The sequence below is a fragment of the Papio anubis genome, chromosome 17, assembly GCF_008728515.1.
Source record: "Papio anubis isolate 15944 chromosome 17, Panubis1.0, whole genome shotgun sequence".
In the NCBI taxonomy this organism is placed as follows: Eukaryota; Metazoa; Chordata; class Mammalia; order Primates; family Cercopithecidae; genus Papio; species Papio anubis.
In genome coordinates this window covers 8,749,830-8,763,125 of record NC_044992.1, presented here as the reverse complement: position 1 = coordinate 8,763,125, position 13,296 = coordinate 8,749,830, and the positions used below count along the sequence as shown (strand labels likewise).

At 53.9% G+C, this 13,296-nt stretch overlaps 1 protein-coding gene across 1 annotated transcript in view; it reads right to left on the bottom strand.

The window, feature by feature from the left end:
* The window catches only part of NTN1 (netrin 1), a 229,708-nt gene that overhangs the window by 16,507 nt on the left and 199,905 nt on the right, over positions 1-13,296 (bottom strand). The window contains exon 5 of the mRNA XM_021928732.2: positions 6,906-6,980. Coding sequence (XP_021784424.2) covers positions 6,906-6,980 — 75 coding nt within the window. The remainder of the gene's footprint in view (positions 1-6,905; positions 6,981-13,296) is intronic.

The window sequence follows — 13,296 nt, the reverse complement described above, 5'->3', positions numbered from 1 at the left end:
CACATGTGTGCCTGTGTGCGTGATGGTGTATCTGATGTGTGTGGGGTGTGTGATGGTGTGTTTGATGTGTGACGGTGTATCTATGCATGCATGTGTGGTATGTGCCGATAGTGTGTAGGCATGCATGGTGTGTGATAGTGTGCGTGCCTGTGTGGTTTGTGTATCTGTGTTTGATGTGTGGTGTGTGTATGCCTGTGTGATAAAGTATGTGTGGTGTGTGTGTGGTGTATGTGTATGATGTGATAGTGTGATGTGTGTGCGTGTGGTGTGTCTGATAAAGTATGTGGTGTGTGATGTGTGTGGTGTGATGGTGTGTGCATGCATGTGTGCATGCATGTGTGCCTATGTGCGTGTGCCTGATTGTGCATGCATGTGGTATGCGTGTGATACTGTGCGTGCCTATGATAGTCTATGTATCTGTGTTTGATGTGTGTGGTGTGTGTGTGTGCCTGTGTGATAAAGTGCGTGTGGTGTATGTGATGGTGTGTATGTGTATGATGTGTGTATTGATAGTCCTGATGTGTGGGAGTGTGTATCGCGTCGTGTGAATTTATTACTATGATAGTGCTGACGGTGTGTGTTTGATATTATTGTGAGTGATTGTGTATGCGTGCGTGTGGTGTGTGCCTGTGTGATAAAGTGCGTGTGTGTGTGTGTGTGATGGTGTGCTTATGTGTATGATGTGTGACTGTGATAGTCTATCTGTGATGTGTGGTGTGATTGTGTGTATGCATGCGTGTGGTGTGTGTGCCTGTGTGAGAGTGTGAGTGATGGTGTTTGATGTGTGTGGTGTGTATGATGGTGTGTGCATGCGTGTGCGGTATGTGTGCCTGTGAGTGGTGTGGACGTGAGCACAGTGGTTGTGTGAGATGTGGGAGGCAGTGCAGACAGGAGGAGGTGAGTGAGGACGGAACAGTGGAGCTCCCCACAGGAGCACGGGATGGGATGGGAGGAAGGGGGTGGAAGGGAGATGGGAAGGGAAGAGGAGGAGGCAGAGGGGCTCCGCCAAGGAAGCCTCTTGGCTTGGTGGGGTGTGAGGCGGGGCCTCGTGGGGCAGGGCTGGGATGCTTCAGTCCCCTGGCGGTGGTTTCCGGGACTGTGGTTTCAGGTGTGTGCTGTGTGACCACAGGGCAGGTGCCTCCAGCAGGGCTGTGCTCCGCCTGTATCTGAGCTGCCCCACAGGATGCCAGCTGTGTGGTGGGCACGCGCACACCCACCCACTCCACTCGCCACCTCCTGGCAGAGGAAGGGTCCCTCCAAGGCTGGGCTTTCCTGAGAAGCTGGTAGGAATCACGAATGCTCTTGAAAATAATAAAACCTGTCTTCCGGGAACAACTGCTCCCCGCTCAGCCTCCCTGGCAGCTCTCCTTCAAGCATTTGCAAGAAGAGCCGGATCCCCTAGAGGGCAACAGAGGACTGAGTGCCCCAGGAGAGGGCGGCCAGGTGACCTGAGACAGCCTCCCCACGGCCCCCACCCCTTAGACACGGTGCCTGCTGTGGGCAGGGGACACGGCCAGGGTCTCACTTAGAAGGATATCATGTGCCCTGGACTACACCTCCATGTGACAGATGAGGAAACCGAGGCCCCGACGGCAAAGCTCCCTGTCCAGTCACACAGCAAATTAGGAACCTGCGTCTCCAGAGCTCCCTTCGGTCCTGGGGTCCCTCCAATGTGAGTGGCATGGCAGGGCCTTGGCACTGAGGCCCCCCCACCCCAAATCCCTTTGCCTTGCTTTCTGCCTCCAAGCCCACCGGAACTGGGCTCTGGCTCACTAAGTGTGTGCCCAAGAGAACACGGGGCAGGCCTGGCGCCCCGAGCCCGCAGGCCCCGTCTCATCCGCCCCCACCGCCCCAGCCTTCCACCCTCTGGCCGCTGCCCCGGTCCGCGGAGCCCCAGACCCGCGCTCTTCAGCCACACAAGGGCAAGGCCCGGCCCGCGAGGCGTGGAGGAGGAAGGGGGTCCGGGGCTGCTGGCAGCCAGGCCTGCTCTTCACCCAGCAGGGGCAGCAAACTCGAGGTTCTAATTAGCGGCTTCTGGAACATCTAAGTGCCCTGGGTGAAGGAAATATGCTTCTCCTAATTGGCCCCCTGCCGGGTGTCAGTCAGAGAGCGGGGATTACGCAGCCTCCGAGGGAGCCCCTGCCCGCCCGGCCTGGCCTCCCCTGCTCTCTCATCCCCAGGCCAGCTCCCTCCTGCCCTCCCCCTGCTGGTCACCTTCTTCCTAGGCTGGCCCAAGTCTGTGTGGGAGGGACACCCCCTTACACACCACCTCAGAGGGGCCAGGGGCCCAACACATGACTCATGGGAGATTCTCCCCAGAGGCCAGCAGAGCCCACTGGAGGCCTCGCCCCAGCCTCAGAGAAACCTGTGGGCCTGGCGTTGTCCTCAGGGCCCCCGCCAGCCCCTGGGGGGCCACTCACTCCTCTCTGACCAAGCACGCTCCCCAAGGCCCTGTCCCCCAACTCTGCAGGGCTCCTCTGGGCCCTCCGCAGAAGCCCGTGCAATCCCTTGCCAGACACTGTTCTTGGCCTGCCTCCTGCCTGAACACACAGGCTGAGCTGGCGGTGGGAGGAACTCCCAATTTTTTTTTTTTGGAGACAGAGTCTCACTCTGTTGCTCAGGCTGGTGTGCAATGGCACAATCTCAGCTCACACCACACACCCACCTCCATCCTCCCGAGTTCAAACAGACCTGCCTTTGGCCTCCCTGGGATTATGGGGTGCACATCCACCTGCACCCAGCTTTTTTTTTTTTTTTTTTTTTTTTTTTTTTTTTTGAGGATAGAGGTGCTCTGTCACTGGGCTGAGTCCAGTGGCGGATCTCAGTCACTGCAAGCTCCGCCTCCGGAGTTCACGTGTTCCTACTTCTGCCTCAGCCTCGAGCAGCTGGGACTACACAGAAACGCAGCCTCACCCGGCTAGTTTTTTGTATTTTTTTAGTAGAGGCGGGGTTTCACCGTGTTAGCCAGGATGGTCACCGATCTCCTGACCTCGTGATCTGCCCGCCTCGGCCTCCCAAAGTGCTGGGATTACAGGCTTGAGCCACCGTGCCCGGCCAATTTTTTGTATTTTAAGTACAGACGGGGTTTCACTATGTTTGCCAGACTGGTCTCGAACTCCTGACCTCGTGATCCGCACGCCTCAGCCACCCCGAGTGTCCCCAACTTTTAAGTGACCACAAGAGTCCCAGGAACAGTCCTGGAACCGGAAACACCCCACCACCGCCAGGGCTGAGGAATGCCAGGGACAGTGTCAGTCCTGGCTGTGGAGTCACAGGCTTGGAGCGTGGTGAGGAGGACATGAAAGCTAGCGGTGCCAGAGCCCCAGCCCCTATCATCTCCCTGGGGGGATCCCACTGTGTCCCCCTCCCCCAACCTGCTCTTCCTCCAGCCTTGTCTTGCAGCAGAAATGTAGACAGCCAGGTGAGGCGCCTGGGCTGTGGGTGTCAGGGCTGGAGCCGGGTAACCACCATGAGGTCTAGAAAGATGAGCATGTGGGGCTGGCCCGCAGCTCTCTGCAGGAATTGTGATGGGAAGGAAAAGCTCAAGGCAGGCCTCTGTGAAAGGAGCGGGAGGCCGGGCCACTGCCTGGCTGGGTGACTGGGCAAGTCACCTCACCCAGCCAGGCCCGTGTCACTGCCTATGACGTGAACCTGAAGTCCACCGTCCCTGCCACCTGCTTCGCTGATAACCCATGAGGGAGTCGGGTGTCGGGCAAAGGGAAGGCTGAGTCAGGGAACAGAGGGTCTGATGACACCTGAGGCTGTGCCCCACCCTTCCCCGACAAAGACAGATGCCCCCCATTGCCCAGGGCTGCTACAACAGGGCAGGACGCAGGGAAGGCCTAAGGGGCTCCTTGGAGTCTATGAAAGGAGGGTGTCAGGTTCAGCAGACAGAGAGAGGCTGCCTGAAGAGAAGGGGTGAGGGGCCAGGAGAGCTCTGAGGGGCCAAAGTGCCCCCTGGAACATTGTTGGGGAGGCAGAATTCACTGGAAGGAACAAAGTCAGAGGACAAGAAAACCAGGTTGAGTCAACCAGAATCTGGTGGAACACAGGATCGGCTTTGGGCAGTTTTACAAGCCCCATTTTCATGATTTCACTTAAAATCATGAAAAACAGAGCAGAGGCTGCGAGTCGGTGCCTTCCTCCCTGCTCCTAGCTGCCTCTCCACAGTGTAGCTGCTGAAAGGGTTATTCAAGACGAAAACCAAACCAAACAGGCGATCAAAACAATCCATCCCCCAAGCAAGCCCACCTAATCCTCTCCCTTCCCCTCCTACTTCCTTGCTGAGGTTACCCCCAGGCCTTGTGCAGGGAAGGATGGGGAGAGGAAAAGCAGAGGGCTTTCCCTCTGCAACCCATAACTCCTCTGGGTCCGCTGCTTTGCTAGGAGGACAGTGCTGTGGTGCCCAGGTCCGAAGCCTAGGAAAGCTGCAAAAGCCTTGGGCCTCCTGCTCAAGTCCTCATCTCACAGGAGGGCTGCCAAGGGGAACGGGGAGAGGCGTGCCCCATGGCCCACCTCACAGTCCCCAGGGGACACTGGAGACCCAGGGCTGGGAGGATGCAGTCCCTGCAGCTCAGGGGCCGCATGTGGTGTTTTTTTTTTTTTTTTTGAGATGGAGTCTCACTCTGTCGCCCAGGAGGCCAGGCGGGAGTGCAGTGGTGTGATCTCAGCTCACTGCAACCTGTGCTTCCCAGGTTCAAGGGATTCTCCTGCCTCAGCCTCCTGAGTAGCTGAGATTAGAGGTGCGCGCCACCACACCCAGCTAATTTTTGTATTTTTAGTAGAGACGACGTTTCACCATGTTGCCCAGGCTGGTCTCAAATACTCACCCTCAGGTGATCTGCCTACCTCGGCCTCCCAAAGTGCTGGGATTACAGGCGTGAGTCACCACACCGAGCCCTGAGCTCCTTTCAAAACAACCCGGGGCCCTACTTTCCTGGCGTGGAGACAGCACTTCCTTTAACTTAATGTAACTGCAGGTTTGATTTCTAAATCCAGGTTTGTTTTCCCGTGGGAGTCGGACGTTTCTGCACTGCCCTGGGATGTATACAGCTTAACGCAGCTTTTAGGAACTGACTATGGACCCCTGGAGGGCCTTGAACGTCGACGTCCATGGCCTGGCAGCTTCTGAATTGATGCATAATACGTGCCAGCTGCTCTTCTTCACCCTGTGGGAGGCCAGAAGGCCTGTGGGAAGCGGGGCTGGATGACTGGGGTCTTACCCTGGCTTCAGTGTGTGTGTTGGGAGTGTGTGTATGAACTCTCACATACACACATACAATACATGAGAACATTTTAGAAGTTCTCTAGATTCCTTTGGATACCTTTGGGCCTCGTCATTTATTTCACTATGCTAAAAGGTCCTGACCACTGTCCTTATTAAAGAAGAAAGCCTTGTTTTCAAGCAGCTGGCCCAGTTAGGATCTCCATGAGGCCCGAGTCCCAGGGCAGGGCTGCCGGACCCTCACGAGGTCAGGGAAGGGACGGAGCTCAGATTCTGGACGGTGAGGCCTCCTCCACAGGTGGCCTTCGTTTCTCACCCCACTTCTTCCACCACCATTTCCTCCTTCCTCCCCTTTCCCCACCAGCTTCCTTTGGATGCAGAGGTCACTGTTCTCTGGGAGCCTGTTAGGCACCTGTGCTGTGTCCTCCCAGTATACACTCAGCAAATCGCATCATCTCCATCTTATGGATGAGGAAACTGAGGCTCAGGTAAGCAACGGGACTCATCCCAGATCCCCTGAGAAGCATATGATTAGGACAGTCTTGGGAAGCTGAGCAGAACACAGAGGTGGTTCTGCCTTCCCAGAGGTGGCCAGGAGGTACTGGGGCTGGCAGGGCCACTGAGGGGATGGGGGCTCCACCTCCTGGGGCCAGCTACAGATGGGACAGGAGAGATGGGCTACGTCCAGCTGGAGTGAGGAGGAGGACGGAGGGAGGTGGGCAGATATGGATTGTTGTGGGCCCAGAAGAGGGTGACCAGCCCCAGGCTCAGTCCCCGGCCCACCAGGTCAAGGAGAGGCCCCATACTAGAAAGAACCACGCCTGGATTCAGGAGCCCTGGGCCTGGGGCTCCTTCCTGGCCTATGGTGGCAGGGCCTCAGCTCCCCACGTGCATGCCCTGGCTGTATGTAGGGGCCTTGCCAGTGGTCAGCTGGACAATACTTTTGGGGTTTCTGTTTGCATCCCCCATTCTGAAGAGCCCCCGCCACCAGCCCCAGCTCTTTACACACACCTGCCTGCTGGCCACTGCAGGCTCCCAGACCGTCTCCGCCCTCCACAACCACCGTGAGGGCAAGCGGACAGGACACACCCTTCCTGGGAAGGGAGCCTGAGGTCACAGGTGACAGCAATGTCTGCAGGCCCCCAGGACTGTCTGCCCCGTAGGTCCGGGCACTGGAACTTCCGGTGCATAGGAATGAGGGCTGAGCCGTTTACAGCGCAGACTTCCGGCCCCGCTACAGCCTGGCGGAACATTTGAAATGCACCGGGGAGCTCCCAGCCCCTGTCTGATGCCCAGAGAGCTTCCCTTTGAGCAACGTGGACTCGGTTCAAATCCCCGCAGTATCATGCAGACACAGAAGACCACAGAGGTACAGCCACTGATCTGTGGCCACACAGCCCATCAGGGGCAGAGTCAAGGCCAGAGGCCAGCCTGGGTGTCCCAGGCTCGGGGCGGTGAAGGGGAGAAACCAGGCCGCTGGGCTCCTCATGCCCCCTGTCTCTGAGGGCCAAGGAGGAAAAGATGAGAAATTCCCAGACATGGGATCCGTCCGGCCAGTTCCCATCGGTCGCAGCGTCTCCACGACCAACACCCACCGGGAGCCAGCCGCACCCCAGCCCCAGCGCCTCGCTGCTCACGTGGCCCCCTCCCATCCTCCCCACACAAGGGGACTCTCACTCACCATAGTCCTTCTTGCAGTACTTTTTCATGTTAATCTTCAGCTTCCCCTTGGAGGCCTTGCAGTAGGAATCGCAGTCTGCAGTGGGGTGGGGGGAGCACAGACAAAAACTAATTAGGCTGGCGATGAATAGGCTGGCGGGCAGAGGAGGAGGCCGCCTCCCTAAATAGCCAGAGGCCTGTGATACCCATGGGCCAGGCCAGGCGGGCAGGCGGCCATTCAGGGCAGGACTGGGCTTCTAAAGAGGCCTGGGGGACAAAGGGCCCCCATCTGACCCACCCACCCCCCTCCCTCCCTGGCCTGACGAATCCTTTAGCCACCGCCTGCAGCCGCCCTGGCCTCCGTGAGAGTCTCGGGGGGCTCCTGCCACCCAGGGCTTCTGAGCACCACACAGAATCTCCCTATTCTTAAGACGCAACTGGAGCCTGATTAAAGCCGATAGAGGCCTCATTGTCACCCCGCGCCCCGGGTCTGTGTCAGGCGCTGGCTTTCATGGCGCAGAGCCTCTGGCTGGGGTCAGGTCTCAACAAAAGAGGTCACGGGGGAAATTAGCAGCCCATGAAGCATTAGAAAACCCCTTTGGTGTCCACTCTACTGGAGTGTGCAAATAAAATGCCTGACGAAGACGAGTTCAGTTCTAATGGGCCCTACTGCTGAGAGGCAGGGCTGCTGGGCCTGCGTCCACTGGGTATCACTGGGCGATTCCAGGGCCCAGCCGAGAGCCAAGCAGGATGTGCGGGGCACCAGGGCCTGCCAGCCCTTGGGCCTGTGTCAACCCCCAAATGCAACTTCCTCACTTCAGCCCAACCGTGGCCTTTCCCTGCCAGCCATCGCTGTTCTTTGAACAAGGAGACACAATTCCTTCGCTAAGTCTGTGTGTGACAGCTTCACGCGACGGCACAGCCCATCGCAGAGGCCCAGCAAATCTCCCCCGGTCTGCCCTGCCCCCAGCACTCAGCAGGCAGGATCTCCTTCACTTCTCACAACCCTTCTTTGATGTGTAGGTATCATTCCCATTCTGCAGACAAGAAAACTGAGGCTCAAAGAGGGTAAGCCACCTGCCCAGTGCACGCCGGGTAGCTACTGTCAAGGCTGGCCTGAGATGCCGAGATCCCTGCACTCTTGGTTAGGCGATACTCTGACAGGTTCCCCCTCAGTGTGAGCGGAGGTGAGCTCAGAGCCAGGGATGAGGAATGCGCTGTATTTTAGCAATTCCCAGACTGCCGAGGGGAAGAGCAGCCAGGCTGGCCATGGGGAAGGAGTGGGGAGCTGCAGGGGGCCCAGCCTGGTCTAGAAGCAGTGGTGGCATGGGTTGGTAGAAGTCGGCTACGTGTGTGTCCCGGTGAGGGATCAGGAAAAGAGGACCAGGCGGGGAAAGATTCAACATACACGTGCACACACGGGCGGCTGCTCCAGGGGTAGGTGGCAGCCTCTGTCCCGCAGACGGAAAACCAAGGTCAAGGTAGGCGAGGAGTGATTTGTGTGGGAGCACAGGGGGAAGCACAAGCAGGAAAGCTGAGGCCTCCTGGTGCCGTCTGCACCCCAACCCAGGGCTTAGATCTACAGGGAGTGTTCAGGCAGCCCTCTCCAGAGCTGGCCTCTAGCGGCTGCTGCCTCCATCAAGGTCCTGGGATACATTGACTGATGCCTCAATGAAGATCAATGCAGCTCCATCCCACTACCTTGGGGGCCATGGGTGTGGTAGCCTCCCCCTGCTTCCTGTGCCAGCCTCTTGGGGCCCCCAGTTAGGAACCAGTCTGAGGAAATGGGAGAAAAACAGCCCTGCTTCCTGCTGCCTATGATCTAAGCCCTCGGAGCACCTTCATGACACCCCGGCTCCACGACGCTGGTGGCCACAGTATCCATCCCTTCTGCCATCTGGATGGCTGCTTGGTTGCTGGAGTAGGGATTTCTTGAGGTGCAGGGACTGGGCTGTCCAGAGAGAGTGGCCCTCACTCTACTGTGGCCAAGCCCAAGAGGTTGGATGAAAGTGACGGCAGCCCAAACACGCAAGTCAACGGCGCCATCAGCACCACCAGCACCGCGGCCGCACTTCCCTGTGGTGAACAGCCGCTCTGGGCCGCCTCTTTGCCAGCTCAGGGACAGATGACGCTCACAATGAAGCCACTGCTGGGGCTGAACCCAGGTTGTGCGTAAGTCCTGGCGATTCTGCGTGAGCTGGCTGAAATCCCTTCCTGCTTTCTCCACTTAGGGAAGCGCATTGGAATGCAAGCGGTGCCGAGTGACGTTCTCGCAGGGGCGGCCTTGAATCCATTCTCCTTGCCTTGTTATTTGATTGTATTATTATTATTATTTTACAAAAGCCATCATCCCACACCAGCGCTTTCATTTCCAGTCAGGAGGAAATCCCTTTCACCTGCCTCCTCGCCATGGGACAAGGCACACCCCTTCATCTCAGCCTCGTAGATAGCACAGGCTGGGGCAGAGAGGGGGCCTTTGAGCACGTCAGCTCTTCCGAGCCTCAGGGATGTTTTGAGGGAGGGACTGCAGTGCCTGGCTTAGAACTGAGAGCGCAGAAAGGTTCCAGAGCAGGCTGCCCAAGGTAAGCTCCGCCCCAGGGGGGCAGCAGGGAGGCAGATGAGTCCTGGGACAGCCTGCCCCGTCCCTTCGGCGTCACTGTCCCAGCCTAGAAACCTCTACAGCTCTTCTCTCCAGAGCCAAGTGTCTACCTGGGACAGAGACTGCCCTAGAATGTGTGGCATCCATCACTGCCTAATTAGATTGCACTCCCAGGCCCTGCTTGACAAATCACAGTCATCACCCATGAATATCCAGTGTGTACCTCACTAATGGCAGCGACTCCCACCATACTAATGAGGCGCTGGGCACTGTTCTCACGGTTGATGAACTCGTCTTGGCCCTTCAATCAGGCCCCATTTTCTAGATGAGAATCTAAGGCACGGAGATACTGGTGACTCACCAGCTCAAGGTCGTGTGCCCAGTGAGGCAGCCCGGCGGCCGAGCCCCTGCTCTTAACCTCCTGCTCCCAGTCCTGGCCATGCAGCGGCATCACGATGCCTGGGTCCCGCTCCCAGGACTTTGATTTCTTTGGTTAAGGGAGTGACCTGAGTGTCTGAATTTTTTTAATGTTCCCCAGATGGTTCTAAAGCACAGCCAGGGTTAGAACCACAGTCTGAACCAATTGTGAGAGATGGGGACAGTCTCTGCATCCATGATTAGCACTGAGCACCCAGTGTGGCAGAGGAAAGATCCAGATAAGGTGGCTGCTGAGTCCAACTGGAGAGTGCTCAGAGAGAGAACCTCAGGCTGCTTGCCCTTACAGAAAATGACATCAGCCTCTGAGCATTTGGAGTTGCATTTGCTTTTTTTTTTTTTTTTTGGTGTCTTTCCTGTCAGCTGGAAATTCTTGTCAGATCAGTGTGCTTGTTGCAAAATGTCCCCTACGCCCTTCGGATTTGCTAGGAAAACAAAGACCGAGCTTGCTAGAATTGTATGTAAAATACAGGTAACTAGGCTTGGAAGGAGAGGCTGAAACATTCTCCCTTGGGTAAAGTGAATAACCTTCAGAACATGGACACTGTGACAGCTGTTTGGCTGCTTGTGGACTCTTTGTTTAGGTTGTATTCCAGATAGCTGAGGTCACTGGACGATGGCCCCCGAACAAGGAAAATGTTACTGTACGTTCTCTCTTTATGGTACACACAAAGCTACAGAGAGTGCTTCACGACGGACAAACCACAGCTTTAAAATGCAGCTTTGACTCCTTCTTCAAACTGGCATCTACTTGGCAGCCTCTCGTGTAGCTCCTCGTTTTGTTCCAAAATAGCCATAAAGACAATGAGAAACCTGAACATTCACACTAGTGCCAAAAAACGAAACTGATGATGACCCAACGCTGGGATCTGGGAGCAATCTCTAGTAATTAAAGGCAGATGGTGGTGGAATAAGCAAAACCTGTTCAGGTTTTACCTCAGGACACAGCTCTTTGTCTGATGAGCAGAAAGGTCCTGAAAAACGGGAGGAGGACAGAGTGACAAGGACCAGAGAACAAATAAGCAGGAAGTCAGTGGGGGCAGTGGGGACAATCCCTCCTCCAGGGACGGGAAGTTTCTGAACTGGTAGGGACCAGAAGGACGGTAGTACAGCAAAGATCTCACCTTGTATTTCTTTCTTTTTCTTTTTCTTTTTTTTTTTTTGAGATGGAGTCACGCCCTGTCTGTCATCCAGGCTGGAGTGCAATGGCATGATCTCGGCTCACTGCAACCTTCGCCTCCTGGACTCAAGCGATTCTCCTGCCCCAGCTTCCCAAGTAGCTAGTACTACAGGCACACGCCAGCTCGTCCACCTAATTTTTTGTATCTTTAGTAGAGACAGGGTTTCACCAAGTTGGCCAGGCTGGTCTCGAACTCCTGACCTCATGATCTGCCCACCTCGGCTTCCCAAAGTGCTGGGATTACAGGCGTGAACCACTGCGCCCAGCCTCACCTTGTATTTCTCTCTAAATCATTGCAGAGAATCAGAAAATCAGGCAATGCAGAGAAGGGAAGAGCACTACCTCCACAGAGCAGAAGGAAATCCAGGGAAAGGCTGGTAGGAACAAGGAGCTGAAGACGGAGCTCTGCACCTTCCTGGCCATCCTCCTTAAATCTGAGATGGGAATCCAGCCATTGCGCCAGTACGTGGATCTGCAATTTTTTTCTTCTTCAAAGGACCAAACAGTGAATACTTTAGGCATAGAGGACCATACAGTTGCTGTTGCAACTATTCATCTTTGTCATTTTATGTATGGCTTAAAAACAGCCATACACAATAGGTGTACATGCCAAATGGGCATGGCAGACTAAAAAGAGTAAAATGACACAGCCTCTATGAACTAGCAGAAGAAAGGCAGTAAGGGAGATGAAGCTGAGCTGAAACAAAAAGGATGTGTGAAAGAAAAAGTTGGAAAAAGATGAAATCCCTGTAGCACAATTAAAATCCCCTTCAGAAGGGCTGGGTGTGGTCTCACACCTGTAATCCCAGCACTTGGGAGGCCGAGGCAGGAAGATCACTTGAGGCTAGGAGTTCAAGACCAGCCTGGGCAATGCGGCAAAATCCCATCTCTTAAAAAAATGAAATAAGACAAACAAAAAGACCATAGCCAGGTGTGATGGCCACTCGGGAGGTTGAGGTGGGAGTATCGCTTGAGCCCAGGAGTTTGAGGTTATAGTGAGCTGTGACTGTACCATTGCACTTTAGCCTGAGTGACACAGCAAAACTCTGTCTCTAAAAATAAATAAGTAATCCACTTTGAAAGCAGCAAAGATTCATGATACTGTAGAAAACTGATCCAGAAACACGGAGAATTGGAGAAACTCTTACAAAATTTAGAGGAAAAAGACAATGTACATATTTAGAAGGAAAGAGCTCACTGAAGTTTTGCAAAAATCAACGAAAGGGGACCAACATCCAGACACAGCTCTGCAAAACATATGAAATACCAGGATAAGAAAAGAATATATACAGATTAAAAAACAAGAACAACAAGCCCGTGAGATGATCATGGAGCAATGTCTATAAGGTCTTAAGGGGAAAAATTTGTGACTAAGAATTTTATACCCAGCTAGACTGTCTTATATGTATGTAGGCCACAATAAAGAAAAGACATTCTCAAATGCGCAAGGGCTCAGAAAATGTTCCAATTATGCATCCTTTTTGAAATAAATACTTGAGAATGTTTTCCAACCAACTCTGAAATGAATCAAAAAGTAAGAGTTTACAGGGGAAAGTGATGGCATAAACACAAGGTGATGGTGATTGACATCTCTGTGCTTACTGGTGATGAAAACTGAAACCAGTCAACATAGAGATGCCAAATTTGATTCTAAAACATAACGCAAATATCAAAATAGTTTTTAACTGTTTGAAAGGGAACATCAGTGTCTCTCCTCCTCCGTCCCCGTGTGTGTGTGTGTGTGTGTGTATCTATCTAGTTGTGTATATATAAAACATTTAAATTTAGTTTGAAACTTCAGATCATATTAAAAACTATGAAGTAGAATGAGGTGGGGAATAAAACCCTTTGTCTTAAGTATAGAGAATGTAAAAGATGCTATTTCATGCTCAATTCTGACAAGTAAGAGCTATTAGATCAACTAATGTTTCTGAAAAACCCAAAGATAATCACAGAACTCTGGCGAAAACAGAATATAAATTATAGCTAATATGCCAAAAGATAAAACAGAAAAAATGAAAAATATAAAAAGCAATTATGATACATTAAGAGCGCAGAAGAGCAACCACAATGAAGGTAAATGGATCCAACTGCTCTACTGAAAAACTGAATTTAAAACAGAGTGCTATTTAGGGGAATATAACCAAATAAAATGATTTTTTTTTTGAGATGGAGTCTCGCTGTGTTGCCTAGGCTGGA